This window comes from Coregonus clupeaformis, chromosome 20 (assembly GCF_020615455.1).
Source record: "Coregonus clupeaformis isolate EN_2021a chromosome 20, ASM2061545v1, whole genome shotgun sequence".
NCBI classification, from domain to species: Eukaryota; Metazoa; Chordata; class Actinopteri; order Salmoniformes; family Salmonidae; genus Coregonus; species Coregonus clupeaformis.
This window is the reverse complement of record NC_059211.1, coordinates 37,253,672-37,278,368: the sequence shown is the minus strand read 5'-3', so window position 1 is coordinate 37,278,368 and position 24,697 is coordinate 37,253,672. Positions and strand designations below refer to the sequence as shown.

General features: G+C 42.0%; 1 protein-coding gene across 1 annotated transcript; it reads left to right on the top strand.

Moving 5' to 3' along the window:
* Positions 1-5,759: 5,759 nt before the first annotated feature.
* LOC121533337 (transmembrane emp24 domain-containing protein 5-like) lies at positions 5,760-24,467 on the top strand. Its single transcript, XM_041839173.2, has 4 exons — positions 5,760-6,098; positions 13,421-13,518; positions 13,618-13,801; positions 22,206-24,467. The coding sequence occupies exons 1-4, from the start codon at positions 5,922-5,924 to the stop codon at positions 22,422-22,424; spliced, it is 678 nt and encodes a 225-aa protein (XP_041695107.1). The 5' UTR covers positions 5,760-5,921; the 3' UTR covers positions 22,425-24,467.
* The last annotated feature ends 230 nt before the right edge of the window (positions 24,468-24,697 follow it).

Here is a 24,697-nt window from a genome sequence, read left to right as displayed (position 1 = left end):
CAGCTAGTAATGCAGGTGTAGAAGCACGGTGGCTAGGAAAAACTCCCTAGAAAGGCCAAAACCTAGGAAGAAACCTAGAGAGGAACCAGGCTATGAGGGGTGGCCAGTCCTCTTCTGGCTGTGCCGGGTGGAGATTATAACAGAACCATGCCAAGATGTTCAAAAATGTTCATAAGTGACAAGCATGGTCAAATAATAATCAGGAATAAATCTCAGTTGGCTTTTCATAGCCGATCATTAAGAGTTGAAAACAGCAGGTCTGGGACAGGTAGGGGTTCCATAACCGCAGGCAGAACAGTTGAAACTGGAATAGCAGCAAGGCCAGGCGGACTGGGGACAGCAAGGTGTCAGCATGCCCGGTAGTCCTGACGTATGGTCCTAGGGCTCAGGTTCTCAGAGAGAAAGAGAGAACGAGAGAATTAGAGAGAGCATACTTAAATTCACACAGGACACTGGATAAGACAGGAGAAGTACTCCAGGTATAACCAACTAACCCCAGCCCCCGACACATAAACTACTGCAGCATAAATGCTGGAGGCTGAGACAGGAGCGGTCCGGAGACACTGTGGCCCCATCCGAAGAAACCCCGGACAGGGCCAAACAGGAAGGATATAACCCCACCCACTCTGCCAAAGCACAGCCCCCGCACCACTAGAGGGATATCCTCAACCACCAACTTACAATCCTGAGACAAGGCCGAGTATAGCCCACAGAGGTCTCCACCACAGCACAAACCAAGGGGGGGCGCCAACCCAGACAGGAAGATCACGTCAGTAACTCAACCCACTCAAGTGACGCACCCCTCCTAGGGACGGCATGAAAGAGCACCAGCAAGCCAGTGACTCAGCCCCTGTAACAGGGTTAGAGGCAGAGAACCCCAGTGGAGAGAGGGGAACCGGCCTGGCAGAGACAGCAAGGGCTGTTCGTTGCTCCAGAGCCTTTCCGTTCACCTTCACACTCCTGGGCCAGACTACACTCAATCATATGACCTACTGAAGAGATAAGTCTTCAGTAAAGACTTAAAGGTTGAGACCGAGTCTGCGTCTCTCACATGGGTAGGCAGACTGTTCCATAAAAATGGAGATCTATAGGAGAAAGCCCTGCCTCCCGCTGTTTGCTTAGAAATTCTAGGGACAATTAGGAGGCCTGCGTCTTGTGACCGTAGCGTACGTATTGGTATGTACGGCAGGACCAACTCGGAAAGATAGGTAGGAGCAAGCCCATGTAACGCTTTATAGGTTAACAGTAAAACCTTGAAATCAGCCCTTGCCTTAACAGGAAGCCAGTGTAGGGAAGCTAGCACTGGAGTAATATGATCAAATTTCTTGGTTCTAGTCAGGATTCTAGCAGCCGTATTTAGCACTAACTGAAGTTTATTTAGTGCTTTATCCGGGTAGCCGGAAAGTAGAGCATTGCAGTAGTCTAACCTAGAAGTAACAAATGCATGGATTAATTTTTCTGCATCATTTTTGGACAGAACATTTCTGATTTTTGCAATGTTACGTAGATGGAAAAAAGCTGTCCTTGAAACAGTCTTGATATGTTCGTCAAAAGAGAGATCAGGGTCAAGAGTAACGCCGAGGTCCTTCACAGTTTTATTTGAGACGACTTTACAACCATCAAGATGAATTGTCAGATTTAACAGAAGATCTCTTTGTTTCTTGGGACCTAGAACAAGCATCTCTGTTTTGTCCGAGTTTAAAAGTAGAAAGTTTTCAGCCATCCACTTCCTTATGTCTGAAACACAGGCTTCTAGCGAGGGCAATTTTGAGGCTTCACCATGTTTCATTGAAATGTACAGCTGTGTGTCATCCGCATAGCAGTGAAAGTTAACATTATGTTTTCGAATAACATCCCCAAGAGGTAAAATATATAGTGAAAACAATAGTGGTCCTAAAACGGAACCTTGAGGAACACCGAAATGTACAGTTGATTTGTCGGAGGACAGACCATTCACAGAGACAAACTGATATCTTTCCGACAGGTAAGATCTAAACCAGGCCAGAACTTGTCCGTGTAGACCAATTTGGGTTTCCAGTCTCTCCAAAAGAATGTGGTGATCGATGGTGTCAAAGGCAGCACTAAGGTCTAGTAGCACGAGGACAGATGCAGAGCCTCGGTCTGACGCCATTAAAAGGTCATTTACCACCTTCACAAGTGCAGTCTCAGTGCTATGATGGGGTCTAAAACCAGACTGAAGCATTTCGTATACATTGTTTGTCTTCAGAAAGGCAGTGAGTTGCTGCGCAACAGCTTTTTCTAAAATTTTTGAGAGGAATGGAAGATTCGATATAGGCCGATAGTTTTTTATATTTTCCGGGTCAAGGTTTGGCTTTTTCAAGAGAGGCTTTATCACTGCCACTTTTAGTGAGTTTGGTACACATCCGGTGGATAGAGAGCTGTTTATTATGTTCAACATAGGAGGGCCAAGCACAGGAAGCAGCTCCTTCAGCAGTTTAGTAGGAATAGGATCCAGTATGCAGCTTGAAGGTTTAGAGGCCATGATTATTTTCATCATTGTGTCAAGAGATATAGTACTAAAACACTTAAGTGTCTCTCCCGATCCCAGGCCCTCGCAGAGATCGTGCAGATCCAGGACAGCTAAGCCCTGGAGGAATACGCAGATTCAAAGAGGAGTCCGTAATTTGCTTTCTAATGGTCATGATCCTTTCCTCAAAGAAGTTCATGAATTTATTACTGCTGAAGTGAAAGCCATCCTCTCTTGGGGAATGCTGCTTTTTAGTTAGCTTTGCAACAGTATCCAAAATAAATTTTGGATTGTTCTTATTTTCCTCGATTAAGTTGGAAAAGTAGGATGATCGAGCAGCAGTGAGGGCTCTTCGGTACTGCACGGTACTGTCTTTCCAAGCTAGTCGGAAGACTTCCAGTTTGGTGTGGCGCCATTTCCGTTCCAATTTCCTGGAAGCTTGCTTCAAAGCTCGGGTATTTTCTGTATACCAGGGAGCTAGTTTCTTATGACAAATGTTTTTCGTTTTTAGGGGTGCAACTGCATCTAGGGTATTGCGCAAGGTTAAATTGAGTTCCTCAGTTAAGTGGTTAACTGATTTTTGTCCTCTGACGTCCTTGGGTAGGCAGAAGGAGTCTGGAAGGGCATCAAGGAATTTTTGTGTTGTCTGAGAATTTATAGCACGACTTTTGATGCTCCTTGGTTGGGGTCTGAGCAGATTATTTGTTGCGATTGCAAACGTAATAAAATGGTGGTCCGATAGTCCAGGATTTTGTGGAAAAACATTAAGATCTACAACATTTATTCCATGGGACAAAACTAGGTCCAGAGTATGACTGTGGCAGTGAGTAGGTCCAGAGACATGTTGGACAAAACCCACTGAGTCGATGATGGCTCCGAAAGACTTTTGGAGTGGGTCTGTGGACTTCTCCATGTGAATATTAAAATCACCAAAAATTAGAATATGATCTGCTATGACTACAAGGTCTGATAGGAATTCAGGAAACTCAGAGAGGAACGCTGTATATGGCCCAGGAGGCCTGTAAACAGTAGCTATAAAAAGTGATTGAGTAGGCTGCATAGATTTCATGACTAGAAGCTCAAAAGACGAAAACGCCATTTTTTTTTTTGTAAATTGAAATTTGCTATCGTAAATGTTAGCAACACCTCCGCCTTTGCGGGATGCACGGGGAATATGTTCACTAGTGTAACCAGGAGGTGAGGCCTCATTTAACACAGTAAATTCATCAGACTTAAGCCATGTTTCAGTCAGGCCAATCACATCAAGATTATGATCAGTGATTAGTTCATTGACTATGACTGCCTTTGAAGTGAGGGATCTAACATTAAGTAACCCTATTTTGAGATGTGAGGTATCACGATCTCTTTCAATAATGGCAGGAATGGAGGAGGTCTTTATCCTAATAAGATTGCTAAGGCGAACACCGCCATGTTTAGTTTTGCCCAACCTAGGTCGAGGCACAGACACAGTCTCAATGGGTATGGCTGAGCTGACTACACTGACTGTGCTATTGGCAGACTCCACTAAGCTGGCAGGTTGGCTAACAGCCTGCTGCCTGGCCTGCACCCTATTTCACTGTGGGGCTAGAGGAGTTAGAGCCCTATCTATGTTGGTAGATAAGATGAGAGCACCCCTCCAGCTAGGATGGAGTCCGTCATTTACAAAATAGCCTCCAACACTCTACTCAGCAAATTGGATGTAGTCTATCACAGTGCCATCCGTTTTGTCACCAAAGCCCCATATACTACCCACCATTGTGACCTGTACACTCTTGTTGGCTGGCCCTCACTACATATTCGTCGCCAAACCCACTGGCTCCAGGTCATCTATAAATCACTGCTAGGCAAATCCCTGTCTTATTTTAGCTCACTGGTCACCATAGCAACACCCACCTGTAGTCTGCGCTCTAGCAGGTATATCTCACTGGTCATCCCCAAAGCCAACACCTCCTTTGGCCGCCATTCCTTCCAGTTCTCTGCTGCCAATGACTGGAACGAACTGCAAAAATCTCTGAATCTCTTATCTCCCTTACTAACTTTAAGCGTCAGTTGTCAGAGCAGCTTACCGATCACTGCACCTGTACACAGCCATTCTGAAATTAGCCCATCCAACTACCTCATCCCCATATTGTTATTTATTTTGCTAATTTGCACCCCAGTATCTCTATTTGCACATCTATCATTCCAGTGTTAATACGAAATTGTAACTATTTTGCACTATGGCCTATTTATTGCCTTACCTCCATAATTTACTACATTCGCACACACTGTATATATATTTTCTGTTGTATTTTTGACTTGATGTTTTGTTTACCCCATATGTAACTCTGTGATGTTGTTTTTATCACACTGCTTTGCTTTTATCTTGGCCAGGTCGCAGTTGTAAATGAGAACTTGTTCTCAACTGGCTTACCTGGTTAAATAAAGGTGGGAGAAAAATAAATAATGGGTGTGGCTGAAATAGCCATATCCACTAATTTGAAGTGGTGTCCACATACTTTTGTATATGAAGTGTACATAATTGGTGACAACATGTCATGACCTAAATATAGGCCTATTGAATAGTTTCCATATTTTTTGCAGAGCCTGAAGTTCAGTTCACTACAATTTATAAAAACAAGCTCATTGATCAGATTGTGGTCTTCTTCTTCTTCTTCTTACAGTAGGACACAATTACATTACAACAACACAGAACAGTACAGAGGCATGACTACTGTAGTGTTTTCAAAGCTCTATAACTCTCATGATCATCAATCATTGAAAATGACATGTCTATATGACATTACGTTTTGTGTCTTATCATTCTATGATGTATTTTCTACGACCAAGATTCTACAAATAAACATTCATGTTCAATATTCACACGAGGGCAGATTTGTACTTTTTCTATCCGTCCTGCTCAATATTGCAATATACTAATAGATCTGTGTAGCACAAGGAAACATCTCATGTTCATTTCAAGGGAATGCGACAGTCCTGATGTTGTAAAGACGAGTGCGCTTTTGGAGCAGCGTTGGATGCCGTCTGTTGTTCTTAAATACTACATTACCCAACATACAACGGATAAGTGCGCCTTCTGAGAACTGCCTGTATAAACGTATTTGTTTTTGTTAAAAATGTCACATAATACGCGCAGAATGTGTCCCAAATATATTTTATGCACCAATACATTACATTGAATAAGAAAATGTTGGAGATTTGGAATTTGTAACTCTGAGGCGTAGAGAGCCTCACATTCTAAATGCTGGGTTGAAATCTCAAACATGAACGATTTCCATTCTTAAAAGGCAGGGTCCTCACATAGCGTTTGCCATCTCGAACGGTGAGCTGTCCATCAGAAGTGAAGTTTTGACGAGCACTAACTGAACTAATACTTATCGGGAGCTTGTCTCTTTACGGAGTCAAAATCTAGAGTTGAAGGCAGCGGGAGACCATGGACGTGGGCCGGGTGTTACTGTGCCTGTTCTCGGTGCTGGTGTCTGAGAAGTTCCTGGTGGCCGCGTTCTCCCAGAGCCTGGACAGCGACTTCACATTCACACTCCCCGCTGGACGAAAGGAGTGCTTCTTCCAGACAATGAAGAAGGACGCGTCGCTGGAGATAGAATATCAGGTGCCAGAGGTTTATTATTGGTTTTACAAGGGGAAAGTGTGAACACAAAGTTGTACATGAGCACACTTGATAAAACTAATGTGGGCAGCTTTGTAGACGTCGCTCTACTCACATGACTTCACAAGAAGTCCCATGTTCTGTGCATATCTCATCATTGATTGTGGTTAGCACTGTCGTATCCAGTGGTGGAAAAAGTACCCAAATTGTCATACTTGAGTAAAAGTAAAGATGCCTTAATAGTAAAAGTGAAATTCACCCAGTAAAATCCTATTTGAGTAAAAGTCTGAAAGTATTTGGTTTGAAATATACTTAAGTATCAAAAGTAAAAGTAATTGCTAAAATATATCAAATGTATTCAAATTCCTTATATTAAGCAAACCAGACGGCACCATTTTCTTGTTTTTTAAATTTGCAGATAGCCAGGGGCAGACTCCAACACTCAGACATAATTTACAAACGAAGCATTTAAACTCAGCAAAAAAGGTCTCTTTTTCAGGACCCTGTCTTTCAAAGATAATTTGTAAAAATCCAAATAACTTCACAGATCTTCATTGTAAAGGGTTTAAGCACTGTTTCCCATGCTTTTTCAATTAACCATAAACAATTAATGAACATGCACATGTAGAACGGTCATAAAGACACTAACAGCTTACAGACAGTAGGCAATTAAGGTCACAGTTATGAAAACTTAGGACACTAGAGGCCTTTCTACTGACACTGAAAAACACCAAAAGAAAGATGCCTAGGGTCCCTGCTCATCTGCGTGAATGTGCCTTAGGCATGCTGCAAGGAGGCATGAGGACTGCAGATGTGGCCAGGGCAATAAATTGCAATGTCCGTACCGTGAGACGCCTAAGACAGCGCTACAGGGAGACAGGACGGACAGCTGATCGTCCTCGCAGTGGCAGACCACGTGTAACATCACCTGCACAGGATTGGTACATCCGAACATCACACCTGCGGGGCGGGACAGGTACAGGATGGCAACAACAACTTCCCGAGTTACACCAGGAACGAACAATCCCTCCATCAGTGCTCAGACTGTCCGCAATAGGCTGAGAGAGGCTGGACTGAGGGCTTGTAGGCCTGTTGTAAGGCAGGTCCTCACCAGACATCACCGGCAACAACGTCGCCTATGGGCACAAACCCACCGTCGCTGGACCAGACAGGACTGGCAAAAAGTGCTCTTCACTGACGAGTCACGGTTTTGTCTCACCAGGGGTGATGGTCGAATTCGCGTTTATCGTTGAAGGAATGAGTGTTACACCGAGGCCTGTACTCTAGAGCAGGATCGATTTGGAGGTGGAGGGTCCGTCATGGTCTGGGGCGGTGTGTCACAGCATCATCGGACTGAGCTTGTTGTCATTGCAGGCAAGACATCCTCCTCCCTCATGTGGTACTCTTCCTGCAGGCTCATCCTGACATGACCCTCCAGCATGACAATGCCACTAGCCATACTGCTCATTCTGTGCGTGATTTCCTGCAAGACAGGAACGTCAGTGTTCTGCCATGGCCAGCGACGAGCCCGGATCTCAATCCCGTTGAGCACGTCTGGGACCTGTTGGATCGGAGGGTGAGGGCTGAGGGCTAGGCCCATTCCTCCCCAAAAATGTCCAGGAACTTGCAGGTGCCTTGGTGGAAGAGTGGGGTAACATCTCACAGCAAGAACTGGCAAATCTGGTGCAGTCCATGAGGAGGAGATGCACTGCAGTACTTAATGCATCTGGTGGCCACACCAGATATTAACTTTACTTTTGATTTTGACCCCCCCTTTGTTCAGGGACACATTATTCAATTTCTGTTAGTCACATGTCTGTGGAACTTGTTCAGTTTTTGTCTCAGTTGTTGAATCTTGTTATGTTCATACAAATATTTACACATGTTAAGTTTGCTGAAAATAAACGCGATTGACAGTGAGAGGACGTTTCTCTTTTTTTGCTGAGTTTATTTAGTGAGTCCGCCAGATCAGAGGCAGTAGGGTTGACCAGGGATGTTCTCTTGATAAGTTTGTGAATTAGACCATTTTCCTGTCCTGCTAAGCATTCAAAATGTAACAAGTACTTTTGGGTGTCAGGGAAAATGTATGGAGTAAAAAGTACAGTATTTTTTTTAGGAATGTAGTAAAGTAAAAGTTGTCAAAAAAATAAAGTACAGATACCCCCAAAAAACTACTTAAGTAGTACTTTAAAGTATTTTTTCTTAAGTACTTTACACCACTGTTAACAAGTACCTTTGGGTGTCAGGGAAAATGTATGGACTAAAAAGTACATAATATATATATTGTATATACTGTATATATATTTATATATATATTTTCTGTTTGTATTTTTGACTTTGTTTTGTTTACCCCATATGTAACTCTGTGTTGTTTTTTTATCGCACTGCTTTGCTTTATCTTGGTCAGGTCGCAGTTGTAAATGAGAACCTGTTCTCAACTGGCTTACCTGGTTAAATAAATAAATAAATGTTCTTTAGGAATGTAGTGAAGTTAAAGTAAGTAAGTAAGTACAGATACCCCAAAAAACTACTTAAGTAGTACTTTAAAGTATTTTTACTTAAGTACTTTATACCACTGGTTGTATCTGAACTAGGAACTAGTTGTGGAATAGGTTGAAATAAATTAAATGTATTGTAAATTCATGAAACACTAATTATAGGCCTATGTGATTTTGAAATTATGCCATCATACTAGTTTAGAAACTTGTTTTTACCAGAACTGGCTTAAAAGTTCCTTTCTAATTCAGACATTCCATCCTAGGCTGTGGTCCCTGTTACTCCTGTTTCATTGGCCTAGCCCTAGATTGTGCTCTGCTGATGTGTTTAAAATGTTTCCAATTTAGTAGTGGCCCAGAATCACATATCTCAACACAGAAGTCTGGTAAAACCTCTATTTCCTATGAAATATCTTAACATTTCTGACATTCAGGGATTGTCATACCATCACAGTAGGACAGCCTAGCTGTAGCCTACTACCACCATAGACAAGCTATCTCTGGCATGCTGTAGCCCACCACTCTGCCCTTGGAGTGAAAACAACACTTTGATAATGTCCTTAGTTTGTGGAGACACTCATTTCTAAGTACTTCATGGTATCTGCTCAATGTCTGTGTTTTGAAATACTTGAATAACTAGTCATGAAAGTTTGGAAACCCTGTCATTCTTTGCTCCTGAGTAACAGAGGAGGCAGAGATATGTGGAAATGCTGAAACAGTAATGCAACTGTAGAGAAACAGTTACCAGGGACTGGCCTGTTCACTTATTGTCTTGAATGGACTCAATCCAACCATATTTCACTATTGAAAATGGGCCATGTTCTTGGACTGGACATTGTGAAGCCCTCTGCCTGTTGTACAACTTTTCAGCACCAGCTCTCCTCACCTCTTTCTCTGAGTGCGAATTACACTGACAATCGGGGTGGTCTCTTGGGTGAATTTTTTAAAGGGAATAATAATAATAATAAAAATGTCATTTAACTGTAAAATGAATGACCTTTTAATGTGGCATGAACACAACCAGTCATGGTTTTCATCTGATTCGTCATGCAAATCACTTAAAGTAGGCTACCTGTGCATGTTCGTCCACTCCAAAATAATTCCAGCATCAAAACAGTGCACTGCATGTACTCATGCCATTTGATGAATGGAAATGGACATCTGTTTCCAAAACACCAAGAAGTGTGCCTAATGACATTTGGCGATTGCCATTGATTAGGCCTACATTAATTGATGCGTCTTGCTGACAAATTAACATTATTTGTAGCCTGAAAAGTCGGGACACCTGAAATGGGGCTGAAAATGTCCCGTGAAAAAACAGGATGGTCACCCTAACACACACGGTCAATTTACTAGACTAGGCTACAATGTGTTTTACCATGAACTTCAAAAAGGCCTACCGGTAGCCAGTGATGTAGTGGTAAAAAAGATAGGTGGGTAAACTGTAATTGTCGGTCGAGGTGAAAAAAAGTAACGTTCCCTATACTTTCAATGCATTTTTCTGAAAAAGGTGGGTAGACTGCGTTTACTTGCGTTTACCCTCCACTAGGCCAACACCACTGCCAGTAACCTACCCTCTCAGCCGAGGCAATTTTACACACATGAATACAGTGCCTTGCAAAAGTATTCATCCCCCTTGGCGTTTTTCCTATTTTGTTACATTACAACCTGTAATTTAAATTGATTTTTATTTGCATTTCATGAAATGGACATACACAAAATAGTTCAAATTGGTGAAGTGGAATGAAAAAAATAACTTGTTAAAAAAATTTTCAAAAAAATTAATAATGGAAAGGTGGTGTGCATATTTATTCACCCCCTTTGCTATGAAACTCCTAAATAAGATCTGGTGCAACCAATTACCTTCAGAAGTCACATAATTAGTTAAATAAAGTCCACCTGTGTGCAATCTAAGTGTCACATGATCTGTCACATGATCTCAGTATTTATATATATATACCTGTTCTGAAAGGTCCCAGAGTCTGCAACACCACTAAGCAAAGGGCACCACCAAGCAAGCAGCACCATGAAGACCAAGGAGCGCTCCAAACAGGTCAGGGACAAAGTTGTGGAGAAGTACAGATCAGGGTTGGGTTATAAAAAAATATCAGAAACCTTGAACATCCCACGGAGCACAATTTTTTAAAATCCATTATTAAAAAATGGAAAGAATATGGCACCACAACAAACCTGCCAAGAGAGGGCCGCCCACCCAAACTCACGGACCAGGCAAGGAGGGCATTAATCAGAGAGGCAACAAAGAGACAAAAGATAACCTTGAAGGAGCTGCAAAGCTCCACAGCAGAGATTGGAGTATCTGTCCATAGGACCACTTTAAGCCATACACTCCACAGAGCTGGGATTTACGGAAGAGTGGCTAGAAAAAAGCCATTGCTTAAAGAAAAAAATAAGCAAACACGTTTGGTGTTCGCCAAAAGGCATGTGGGAGACTCCCCAAACATATGGAAGAAGGTACTCTGGTCAGATGAGACTAAAATTGAGCTTTTTGGCCATGAAGGAAAACGCTATGTCTGGCGCAAACCCAACACCTCTCATCACCCCGAGAAGCAGCATGGTGGTGGCAGCATCATGCTGTGGGGATGTTTTTCATTGGCAGGGACTGGGAAACTGGTCAGAATTGAAGGAATGATGGATGGCGCTAAATACAGGGAAATTCTTGAGAGAAACCTGTTTCAGTCTTCCAGAGATTTGAGACTGGGACGGAGGTTCACCTTCCAGCAGGACAATGACCCTAAGCATACTGCTAAAGCAACACTTGAGTGGTTTAAAGGGAAACACTTAAATGTCTTGGAATGGCCTAGTCAAGATTGCTGTACACTAGCGGAACACATCCAACTTGAAGGAGGTGGAGCAGTTTTGCCTTGAAGAATGGGCAAAAATCCCAGTGGCTAGATGTGCCAAGCTTATAGAGACATACCCCAAGAGACTTGCAGCTGTAATTGCTGCAAAAGGTGGCTCTACAAAGTATTGACTTTGGGGGGGTGAATAGTTATGCACGCTCAAGTTTGTTTCACAATAAAAAAATCTTCAAAGTGGTAGGCATGTTGTGTAAATCAATTTTAATTTCAGGTTGTAAGGCAACACAATATTGGAAAATGCCAAGGGGGGTGAATACTTTCGCAAGCCACTGTACACGCAGAACAGGTAGCCTACATTCAATATAATTGGCCTACATGAGATGAATCAAAACATGTTTACACCCTAGTTCATGAGTTGTCCATAATTCATTAGTTGAATGCTTGGAGTCTTCATAGATCACGTGACATAAAACACTACCTTTCTTTCCTTACATGAATGACATTTATGACAGTGTTATTTGTTATTATTAAACATTTAACAATTGAATTAGAACATTGAACTTAAACCCTGTATGAATCCTGGATCTTGGAGATCTCAGAAAGTGCACTATTTGTGTAACTATGCCTACGTAACATTTTCATTATCTTTCGCCGTGAAAACAGTTTTCATGGGCACACAAATCCAAAATAATGTAGGCGTATGCAATTGCAAAATGTAATGCTTGTAACCGAAAGAGCCAACTATAGGCCTACTGTCATTAACGTACACTGAGTGTACAAAACATTAAGAAAACCTGCTTTCCATGACCGACTGACCAGGTGAAAGCTTGATGTCACCTGTTAAATCCACTTCAATCAGTGTAGATGAAGGGGAGGAGACAGGTTAAATAAATATTTTTCTAGCCTTGAGACAATTAAATGTGCCATTTTAGAGGGTGAACGGGCAAGACAAAAAATGTAAGCGCCTTTGAACGCGGTATCTTAGTAGGTGCCAGGCGCAATGATTTAAGTGTGTCACGAACTGCAACCCTGCTGGGTTTTTCACACTCAAGTTTCCCGTGTGTATCAAGAATGGTCCACCACTCAAAGGACATCCAGCCAACCTGACACAACTGTGGGAAGCATTGGAGTCAACATGGGCCAGCATCCCTGTGGAACGCTTTGCCCTGACGAATTGAGGCTGTTCTGAGGGCAAAAGGGGGTGCAACTCAATATTTGGAGGTGTCCCCAATGTTTTGTACACTGTGTATACTTGTTGGATGGATCAGATGCACATTGGTGTCTAGCTGTAGGCTAGTTGTCTAGTGATATTGTCGACCATCTGCTGATCCAGGAAAGAAAACAAATATTGATAGAAAACAATCAAGCTAAATAAATGGTCTACTTCTTTTGGCACAGAGAACACCAATACCCACGTGCACCTGAAAAACAAATCAATGACCACTATAAACAGCTGACTGACAAAAGCAAACAATAATGAATCAACGGATAAATCTAATGCATTGGAATAAAAGCATAGGCTATAAATGGTTTAAACCATGACATTTGGAAGGTTTTATTTTCATATTTACCACTGCATTTTAAACAAATAGGAGAATGGTTAAATTAGCATTATTTAGAGAGCCCCCTGAAAGTTGGACTTTTGTTGCATTCAGGGGAGCTGACCCCCCCGGGTCCTCCGTAATTTGCACCATTCTCTCTCTATCTCTCTCTCTTTCAATTTCAATTGCTTTATTGGCATGATGTAACAATGTACATATTGCCAAAGCCTACTTTGGAAATGGATAATTCATTAATAATATCAATAACAACATCAATAAGAAATAATCAATAATTAGTTTGCCATGGTGTACTGTCGATTTAGGGCCAGATAGCACTGCATTTTGCTTTGTGCTTGTGTTTCCCAATAGGTGATGTAGTTTTGTTTTGACTCTTTGTCTCTCTCTCCTCTCCTGTCTCTCCTTTTACCTGTCTGTCTCATATCATCCCACCTGTCTGTGTGTGTCCTCAGGTGTTGGACGGAGCAGGTCTGGATGTTGACTTCTCCCTGTTCTCTCCTACTGGACACGTTCTGTACAGCGACCACCGCAAGTCAGACGGAGTACACACGTAAGACACACACACACCACGCAAATGTGGAATACACACTCACATGGAGTTGGACTCACTCGCTCTCTCTCACGCTCTCTCCCGGTATGTTTCTATTAGTGTAGAGACGGAGGATGGAGACTACATGTTTTGTTTTGACAACTCGTTTTCTGCGGTGTCGGAAAAGATAATCTTCTTTGAGCTTCTCATGGACAACATGGAACAGGAAGGGGAGGAGCCAGAGGACTGGAAGGAGTACGTCCATGGGACCGACATGTTGGACATGAAGCTGGAGGACATCATGGTGAGGGGGTGTGCTTACACTACATCTAGGCTATGTCCTGATTCTCCACCCTTCTCCTGAAGTGTGTACTTAAACTTTCTCACATGGATTTTACAATGGTGGAAACTCCCTCCAACAAATGCTTACACCAATTCTATGCTTTGAAATCCATGACAGGGAGTGTGCAAGTGCGTACTTCTGGAAAAGGGTGGAGCTGTAGTCCTAGCTAGGCCTGGAGGCATGCTTTGCTTTTACACGCACTATACATGTATGACATCATGGAGGGTGCGTTTTTATCGCACAACATCTGTAGCACATCATGCGAGGGGGTGCGATTTCACACACAACATTTCACAGAATTCACACATGTTCTTTGAAGATCTTGGAAAGTGATTCTGGATACTGGATAGTCAAAAGAGAATCCCTGTGGATAGATTGGGAAAATAAAATAAAAATTCCTTGTGCACAATGACTACTTTTAGCAATTTACACTGAACATTTTACAAAAACACATTTACTGGAAGAACTGTGCAGATGCAAAGTTTGGTAACAGAATTTTTGTAAAATCTACCTCAGTTTTGCTCCCAATTAAGATTAAACGATGTCTGCAAAAATAATGGGGTGTCAGCTATGACATGACACATTGACTTTGAAAAAAAATTTTTGGGTTATTGATCTACAGTAAGTGAAGTGGATTTACACCCGGTAACAGAATTTCACCATGGGTCCCTGATCTGTACTACACAGAAATGCGTAATTATGGATATAAATGTCATGCTCTTCATGGTGCTGTATCCTAAATGGGTACACAAAGGAATAACTATGCAATATCCTCATTATTTTAATGAGCTCTGCCCCCAAACAAGACCGCATTTGGCTGGACTGGACCAAATCTGAACCAATCATAGATGTCTATGTTTCACAAGTTTGGACATCAAAGTAGAGTTCAGTACAGTACATTATAGTGTACTCAACTCTAGTGTGCTCTAACGTGTATTGTACTGAACTGTACTGTACAGTACTTTACTGAACTATACTTTTCTTTACTGTGCTGTCCAAACTTGTGAACCCAACTGTGATTTGTGACTACTATGATTTGGTAACGGAATTTCGAGTTTAATCACTTAATAATTCATAAAATAAAATGGATATCAGTAAAAACACTAATTGATAGGTTTACCTTTACTTTTTACTTCTGTGAACTCATGAGGGAGAGAAATTAGAAAATATCTTAAAGATATGTGGGTTTTTGGTAGCGGAATTTCAAGGCACAATTAAATGTTTCTTAAACTGACAGAAGGTAGGAGGGGTCTTTATTTGTAATAACTTTTGTAAGAAGTTTTCTGGTAGATGTTTTCTAACCCCTTTCCATCTGTTCCTAATTTTTAGGATTTAAAATGATTGAAACATTTTTTTTATGTTTCAACCATAAAGACCCTTAGCTTTCATAACGGCAAGGTAGTGGGTTCGATCCCCGGGACCACCCATACACAAAAATGTATGCACGCATGACTGTAAGTCGCTTTGGATAAAAGCGTCTGCTAAATGGCATATTATTATATTATATTATTATTTGACACCCAATTTGACATGCTCCTATGAACTTCACGTTGGTGCTCATGGGTCCTTTTACATGGAAATGAACATTAGAAATGGTAGAGTGGTTAAGTGTGTGACCAGATGGGCAGAAGAATCTGGCTCTTGTCTGAGGCCTGTTATCTGTTGACATTGGTGTCTGTCCTTTCTTTCTGAGCCAGTGTTGCACGGTATACCGAAATGTAGGTACTTGTTCGGTGCTAGAACCTAAAAAACGGTTCAGTACTAGAATGTTTGTTACTTTGGGTACTTCTGTCAAATGTGTCTCACGTCGTCTACTAATTGAGAGAGGATCAAGTCTGTATCAGCACAGCTGATGTCCCTTTATAGCGCGTGCCTAGGGCTGTTGCGGGTAATCTCTTTTTATGCACTCTGGACAACGCGTTAGTAGTACCCAACTTGCTAACGACCATCAGGTCGCTAATGGCCTGGTGCTGAGGGCTGTATTGGCCTTTATGGGAGTGTTCAACAGGGAGGCCTGCTTTTCAATGGACAACCTGGGGCACAATGGACACGTCTCTCATCACTGTCTGGGGCTGGTAACCCATCTTCATATGAAAAGGAAGAGGAATAGGAACTTTCTCATGTGTCAGCGTTATAGCAAGCATAAAATACCCCAATTGTATATACTCCAATAGATATACACTACTGGTCAAAAGTTTTAGAACACCTACTCATTTAAGTGTTTTTCTTTATATTTTTTACTATTTTCTACATTGTAGAATAATAGTGAAGACATCAAAACTATGAAATATCACATATGGAATCATGTAGTAACCAAAAAAGTGTTAAACAAACAAATCAAAATATATTTTATATTTGAGATTCTTCAAATAGCCACCCTTTGCCTTGATGACGGCTTTGCACACTCTTGGCATTCTCTCAACCAGCTTCATGAGGTGGTCACCTGGAATGCATTTCAATTAACAGGTGTGCCTTCTTAAAAGTTAATTTGTAGAATTTATTTCCTTCATAATGCGTTTGAGCCAATCAGTTGTGTTGTGACAAGGTATGGGGGGTATACAGAAGATAGCCCTATTTGGTAAAAGACCAAGTCCATCTTATGTCAAGAACAACTAAAATAAGCAAAGAGAAACGACAGTCCATCATTACTTTAAGACATGAAGGTCAGTCAATACTGAACATTTCAAGAACTTTAATGTTTCTTCAAGTGCAGTCGCAAAAACCATGATGAAACTGGCTGTCATGAGGACCGCCACAGGAATGGAAGACCCAGAGTTATCTCTGCTGCAGAGGATTAGTTCATTAGAGTTACCAGCCTCAGAAATTGCAGCCCAAATAAATGCTTCACAGAGTTCAAGTAACAGACACATCTCAACATCAACTGTTCAGAGGATATTGTGTGACTCAGGCCTTCATGGTCGATTTGCTGCAAAGAAACCACTACTAAAGGACACCAATAAGAAGAAGAGACTTGCTTGGGCCAAGAAACACGAGCAATGGACATTAGACCGGTGGAAATGTGTCCTTTGGTCTGGAGTCCAAATTGGAGATTTTGGTTCCAACCGCCGTGTCTTTGTGAGATGCGGTGTGGGTGAACGGATGATCTCTGCATGTGTATTTCTCACCGTAAAGCACGGAGGAGGAGGTGTTATGGTGTGGGGGTGCTTTGCTGGTGACACTGTCTGTGATTTATTTAGAATTCAAGGCACACTTAACTAGCATGGCTACCACAGCATTCTGTAGCGATACGCCATCCCATCTGGTTTGGGCTTAGTGGGACTATCATTTGTTTTTCAACAGGACAATGAACCAACACACCTCCAGGCTGTGTAAGGGCTGTTTTACCAAGGAGAGCGATGGAGTGCTGCATGAGATGACCTGGCCTCCACAATCCCCCGACCTAAACCCAATTGAGATGGTTTGGGATAGGCCTATATATATGAGCCCAAGTCCGAAAAATATACTGAATTAAAATGATTGTGCTGTTATACAATACATACCCTACCGTATATTACGCTTGGCAGAAAAACATTTAAAAAAAACTGATTTAAGATGTATTTGGTAATTGGTCTATCCAATACTCCAAAATTAGTAAAATTTGAGTAATCGCCTTTGAGTGTGGACTGTGTTATTATGCATACTGGATGATGGTTACCTTATGCACCAACATTTCTATCCATGAGTCTGGGAGAGAAAGTATAGCCCTAGGTGATGCTGTTGGTTCATTGATTGTGCAGCGCGGCTTACAGTTGGCCTATAAATATAGTGCATTTGTATTTGAATAGCCTATTAATAGGGAATTTTTATATTTTCATAATTAATTGGGTGACACATTACCTTTTTAGCTATACAGAATATCTCACCACCATGCGTTTTCATCTCCTCTCTCTACTTTATTCCTTTATGTTAATTCATGTTCAATAACCGTGAGACCAGCACTATTTTGCATGACACGAACTGGCTGACGACATGTCATGACTGCCACAGCCCTAACCGTGCCTGCTCCACTTAGCCAGCCCTAACCGTGCCTGCTCCACTTAGCCAGCCCTAACCGTGCCTGCTCCACTTAGCCAGCCCTAACCGTGCCTGCTCCACTTAGCCAGCCCTAACCGTGCCTGCTCCACTTAGCCAGCCCTAACCGTGCCTGCTCCACTTACTCATTGCTAGCTCTAGCCAGTCCTGAGGAACCACTGCACTCACTGGGAGTATGGGCTGCATCACCACATTGTTGTGACGTGACTTTCATTAATATGATGACTGTTATTTATCGAATCAACTAACTATGTTTAATTGTTACTCGATTAAATTAATCATGTAACAATTAACTCATTCGAATTTGGAGTTGTTTCTAGAGTTACCATCTCCCAAATTAAACTCTAAAAGGTCACTATGTATAAAAGAGTCAACGTATCAATAATTACCTCTTATCAGTCTCATTCTGAACGTCGCATAATCCTTGAATCCGCAAGAACCCTAACCTTATTGATGAATAAGCAATACACAAATTGGCTTAATTATTTTACTAGCTAGCTAAATAATAACACAGAATACATAAACACACACACACGGTATAGGTTATTGATTACTAACATAATACAATGAAAACAGGTCCCTAGTGGACTAACAACAGCATGACTGCTTGGTTAGGGGAAGGAGGGGTCAATAGAAAGGGAGAGACAAAGAGATTCAACTTATCGTTGTTACATTTGGAAACCACCGCTCATTCGGATAAGAAATGCAATGCATATTTACGCGTAGCTGTCTTTGATCGTCGTCTCTCTGTTGAACCACTTTCTCAAAAAGGGTTTGAGTGTCCTATCCCACTTCGGTGAGACTCGGCTTGTCTTCGAATGGAGTGTTTGTTAGTATAGATACTTCAGATGTACCAACGGTTGTCTGAGATGGGATTGTCCTTCCCAACTTGTCTTTAGTGAAAGTTCTAGACTACTTTACATGCCAGCTGCAGACTGGTAATGCTACGGTCTAGTAAGAGATTGAGAGTTTGAGTTTCTCACCATTTCAATCGTGTGGACTAACGTCTCACGTTTCCTAGTCTTAGTGTCAACCATTTGTAACGTTCAGCTCCCGCTGCCGGTAGCTTCCAGTTTTGTAGGCTAACTTTCCTCACTAGCTTACATGAAGCTAACATCAATTCACTACCCTATTACCTTTTTTTGTGATAATATGCAAATCATAATGCCAAATATTGCTGATTGTCACCAAAAACTTTATTCATTCACTTCATCTCCCCCGCTTCACGTCTCTCCCAGTCAAGATGATGATGATGATTACAATACATTTTTTAACAATAATAAATCAATACAACAGTACACGGGGAACACAAGTATACATAAATAATATACAAAGGACAGTTGAGCTAGGGATGGGGCTAGGGTCTACAATAACACATTACACAAAGACCTTTAAGGGATATACACACATTTTATAATTCTGAGAGCTTTTTTGTTGGGAGTATTTCATTGTGTTAAAATATTGTTCAATTTCCTTTTGTAAGGTAAGAAAAAGGTCCTGCTGTAGCCATTGATTTACACTGAACAACAATATAAACTAAACATGTAAAGTGTTGGTCCCATATTTCATGAGCTGAAATAAAATATCCCAGACATTTTCCATACGCACAAAAGGTTATTTATTTCTAAATTTGTGGACACATTTGTTTACATCCCTGTTCTTGAGCATTTCTCCTTTGCCAAGATAATCCATCCACCTGACAGGTGTGGCATATCAAGAAGCTAATTAAACAGCATGATCATTACACAGGTGCACCTTGTGCTAGGGACAATAAAAGGCCACTCTAAAATGTGCAGTTTTGTCACACAACACAATGCCACAGATGTCTCAAGATTTGAGGGAGCGTGCAATTGGCATGCTGACTCCAGGAATGTCCACTAGAGCTGTTGCAGAGAATTGAATGTTCATATCTCTACCATAAGCTGCTTTCAACATCGTTTTAGAGAATTTGGCAGTACGTCCAACTAGCCTCACAACCGCAGACCATGTGTAACCACGCCAGCCCAGGAACTCCACATCTGGCTTCTTCACCTGCGGGATCTTCTGAGACCAGCCACCCGGACAGCTGATGAAACTGTGGGTTTGCACAACCGAATAATTTCAGCACAAACTGTCAGAAACCGTCTCAGGGAAGCTCATCTGTGTGCTTGTCGTCCTCGCCAGGGTCTTGACCTGACTGTAGTTCAGCGTCGTAACTGACTTCAGTGGGCAAATGCTCACCTTTGATGGCCACTGGCACGCTGAATCCCGGTTTCAACCGTACCAGGCAGATGGCAGACAGTGTGTATGGCGTCGTGTGGGCGAGCAGTTTGCTGATGTCAACGTTGTGAACATAGTGCCCCATGGTGGTGGTGGAGTTATGGTATGGGCAGGCATAAGCTACTGGCCAACTAGCACAATTGCATTTTATCGATGGCAATTTGAATGCACAGAAATACCGTGACGATCCTCAGACCCATTGTCATGCCATTCATTCTCCGCCATCACCTCATGTTTCGGCATGATAATGCATGGCCCCATGTCGCAAGGATCTGTACACAATTCCTGGAAGCTGAAAATGTCCCAGTTTTTCCTGCATACTCACCAGATATGTCACCCATTGACCATGTTTGGGATGCTCTGGATTGACGTGTACGACAGCGGGTTCCAGTTCCCGCCAATATCTAGCAACTTCGCACAGCCATTGAAGAGGAGTGGGACAACATTCCACAAGCCACAATCAACAGCCTAATCAACCCTATGCGAAGGTGATGCCGTGCTGCATGAGACAAATAGTAGTCACACCAGATACTGACTGGTTTTCTGATCCACGCCCCTACCTTGTTTTTAAGGTATCTGTGACCAACAGCTGCATATATGTGTTCCCAGTCATGTGAAATCCACAGATTAGGGCCTAATGAATTTATTTAAATTGACTGATTTGACTTCTATGAACTGTAACTCTTTGAAATTGTTGCATGTTGCGTTTTATATTTTTGTTCAGTGTAGCTTCTGCTGTGAATAACAGGGATAAAATGTAGGAAGCCTCTAGACTTCTGATCCTTATTGCACATTTAGGCATAACCATTACTATCTTATTTCACTGGAATACCAATATATGAGGGTGTCACACAATCTGTCACACAACCCATGAGTTCGCATGTATTAACGTTAAGCTGCTTTGTCAAGAGCATCTTTGATTGAGCCTTGAACTGACTGTGGTTCTTAAAGAGACAGCGCCGACTTTTATAAAAGAAGAGTGCTTCTTTTATGCAAATGTTGTTGATCAGTACAGTAAAATAAGTCCCAAATGGAAAGGAAACAGATTTGTTTTTCATCTGTAGCCAAAACAAGGTCAATAACTCAATGCATTCACAAGCTCCTATTTAAAAGCATTCACCTGTATTGTAAATAGGCCTACGCTACATCTTGATTAACCCAGTTTATTAATAGACCATTCAAATAAATGATTACCATTATGTTGTTATGTAGTTAGATTGGTAATGTGTCACCCAATTTTGTTTATATTTGTAATTGATTGATTGTATGATTTGTGTAATTGATTCATTAATGCATACATTTTTAAAATGTTGAATGTAATGATATTCAACTCAAAAGATCCAAGTGCCATTCTGTGACTTTGGCTAATACGCCTTCTTCTTTTCCCTTGGTATTGTTTTGATATCGTTTTGGTATCATTTTGGTATCGCGTATCGTGACGGTATCGAGGATCGTGATGGTATTGTGATATTAAACCTGGTATCAGTATCAAAGTCAAAATTCTGGTATCGTGACAACACTACTCTGAGGTAGAGATGCCTGGATTTACAACACGTCAGTTTAGAGTACACAACTACAAAGGTGGTGTCACTTTGACCCAGCTCACACACACACACTGCCAATACAAAACACACACTGTCAACACAACAGCAGAAGGTCAGAGAGACTGAGCACCACAGCCATCAATGTCACAACAACACACACGCACCTGAGAGCAAAATGGTTTGATCTTTCTACCAGAACCCCCTCCCCCAGTATCAGTACACAGACACAGTCAGAGACAGGAAGTGTAAAGCACAGCTGTGGTCCCTTGAGAGGACTCACCGACTTGGCGGCTTTGTTTACATGCACCCACCACTTCTCCATCCTGTCCTGTTGCCTAGGTCCCTTGGAACCTCTTTAGTAGACCGATACAATCTATTTTACTGTGTCATAGGTAACATTTATAATCTGCATGGTCCTGAAGTCTAGTCTACTTTCTCTACTCAGTATATTGCTTAATTCTAGTTCCAGGATGGTTCTAAGACTATCGCAATAACCCAAACTACTATCTCTCTCTCCCTCTGCTCTCCAGGACACCATTAACAGTGTTAAAGCCCGGCTGGGGAAGAGCCTTCAGATACAGACGGTGCTCAAAGCATTCGAGGCTCGTGACCGCAATCTCCAGGAGTCCAACTACGACCGGGTCAACATGTGGTCCATGACCAACCTGCTGGTGATGATGCTGGTGACGGGAGTGCAGGTCTACCTCATCCGTGCGCTGTTTGACGACAAGAGACACACGCACATGTAACATCCCGCCCACTGGGAAGGGCCAGGGAGAGACTGACAGCTCTGTCTACACCAGCCAGCCAATAGCGAGCAGGACTGGTGGTGAAAATGAGATTGTAACTCATAGGTTTCACACGCGCATGTAACACTCACACACAGAACAGTTTGTGGTCATACGCACATCCTTAAAAACATAGGTGCTGGGCTAATAAAGAATACTAGTATAGAACAAGAAGGCCCGCACACTGTTAAAGCTCCCAATTCACCACTTTATTGACAACGTTTCGATCCGAAACTGATCTTCGTCAGGTCACACACTCATACATTACGTCACACATCCTTACAGACCCAAATGCCCTACACGTCCAGTCTCTTCCTCTGCTTTGTTCTACTCTGTCTAGCTGCTGTTGGTCAGAGGGTCTGTGTTGGTATCTGCTCTGTCTATCTAATAATCAGTGGAGGGTGAGACACTAGCCAGACCTTCAGTCATTGGTGTTTAAAAGCGAGCGTAAACGAACAAGTGTTTATCATTAATATGGTAACGTGACCTCAACTATTTCTTCCAGACACAGTTGTGTGACTGTCTTGTCTCTGTGTTACATCTTTCGATGTCTTTCAGTATATGACCCGTGAGTCATGTTGCGAAACACTTTATTGTAGAGTAGGTTATTGATACGCCTTATAGATTCTGATTTAGCTGTCTGTGCCAAACTGCCAGAACTGTGGCCTTCCAAACACTGGCTGGAGTGGACAGCAACACTGGGGCAGAACACACACACACCCTTTCACTCTCTAACTCTCTTTCAAGAACACACACTCATTCACACACACACAATCTCTTACTCACAAACACTCAATAGAAAACTGCTGCTGTCTGCCAGTTCCCCTGCTGTCTGCCAGTTCCAGCGAATGGAGAAGTGGAGTAGGGGAAAGGGAATGGTTCCATCTGTAACCCTCTAAATCCCTGCTGTTCTCTTCTACTCCCTCCTTTCAGTTCTCCTATAACTCTGTCCTGATGGTCTAATGTCAGACTTAGTGGCGACAGGAGAGTCGGGTTTCAGTCATGCAGGCAGAAGCGATATGGAGCCTGCCCTGCCCCTTTCTCTCTATCTAACACACAGCTGTGTCACCACAGCAATCACACTCTGCACCTGGGGGGTAAGCGAGGCAGGGAAGGTTGCGGGAAAAGGGTTGCGGGGGACTGAAGGAGGTGGGAGTGGTTCGGAAATCGTCTAATTTACTGTTATTTAGCTTTATTTTATTGTTTTGTAGCTCTGTCATATACGCACTTGGACAAACATACACGTGGTTGATGTACTAAAATATGTGCCAACATCTTGGAGCAGCTGACAAGTTTGATCTGATTTTTCTCTCAAAATGCTCTATGTTACGAAATAGTTTTTCTATAAATACTCGCTGTGTTGATGAGTAACACCACACCGCCATCTTTTGGCTGGACACCAAGCTGCTCACGCAAAACAAAACATTACTAGCTCAGGTGAGCTAGGACTGAGGGGTATACTACAAAGCAGGCTCAATGAATTAGCCAGGTAACTTTGATAAATAACCAGAAATAACTATTGGTTTTCTGGTTCATTTAAGAAAGCTAAACTTCGATATGTGTTTTGGATTGTTGAGTCAATTAGACCATGCCCATTTCAAGCATATCTTTCAAAAAATAAGTTTTTTCTGAATATTCAGGCAAGTTAGCTGGATAATTCATTTAACCTGCTTTGTAGTAAACCCCTCTGGCTTTCAATCTATCCCTGCTTTTAGATATTAAATAAGCAATGCTACAGTGACGCAGTATCCACTCTCTTTCTCCTCTTTTACACTGGGGGAATAACTTACTAAAAGATAACAGGGCATAGTTCGAGGGGTCTTGCACTGTGCCATTATGAGGCCCCCCCCGTCCGTCCGTCTCAGTTACAGCTACTCTAAGCCTATTACAATGGGTTGTATTGCCACGGTCTGTCTCTGCCCACCATTTTGTGTCAAAGTATTTTAGCTGATGCTCAGGCAAGCATCACCATGGGAGATTTAATCAATAAAATGAAATGTTGAATTAACAGAATGTCATTGATATTCTGTTCCAACCTTTTTTGTTCCTTTCTGCACAAGACAATTATGGCCTCTTACTAAGAACAAACTCAATGTTCTGAACCTACAGACAAGTTGTTTAGGAGAAGGTGTCTATTTTACTAACCTGACGATGGAACGAGGAGAGTATATTCTGGGATATTTATCAGACTAATGTTCTATATGTAAATGTGTCAATTTCTGAAATTCTGCTTT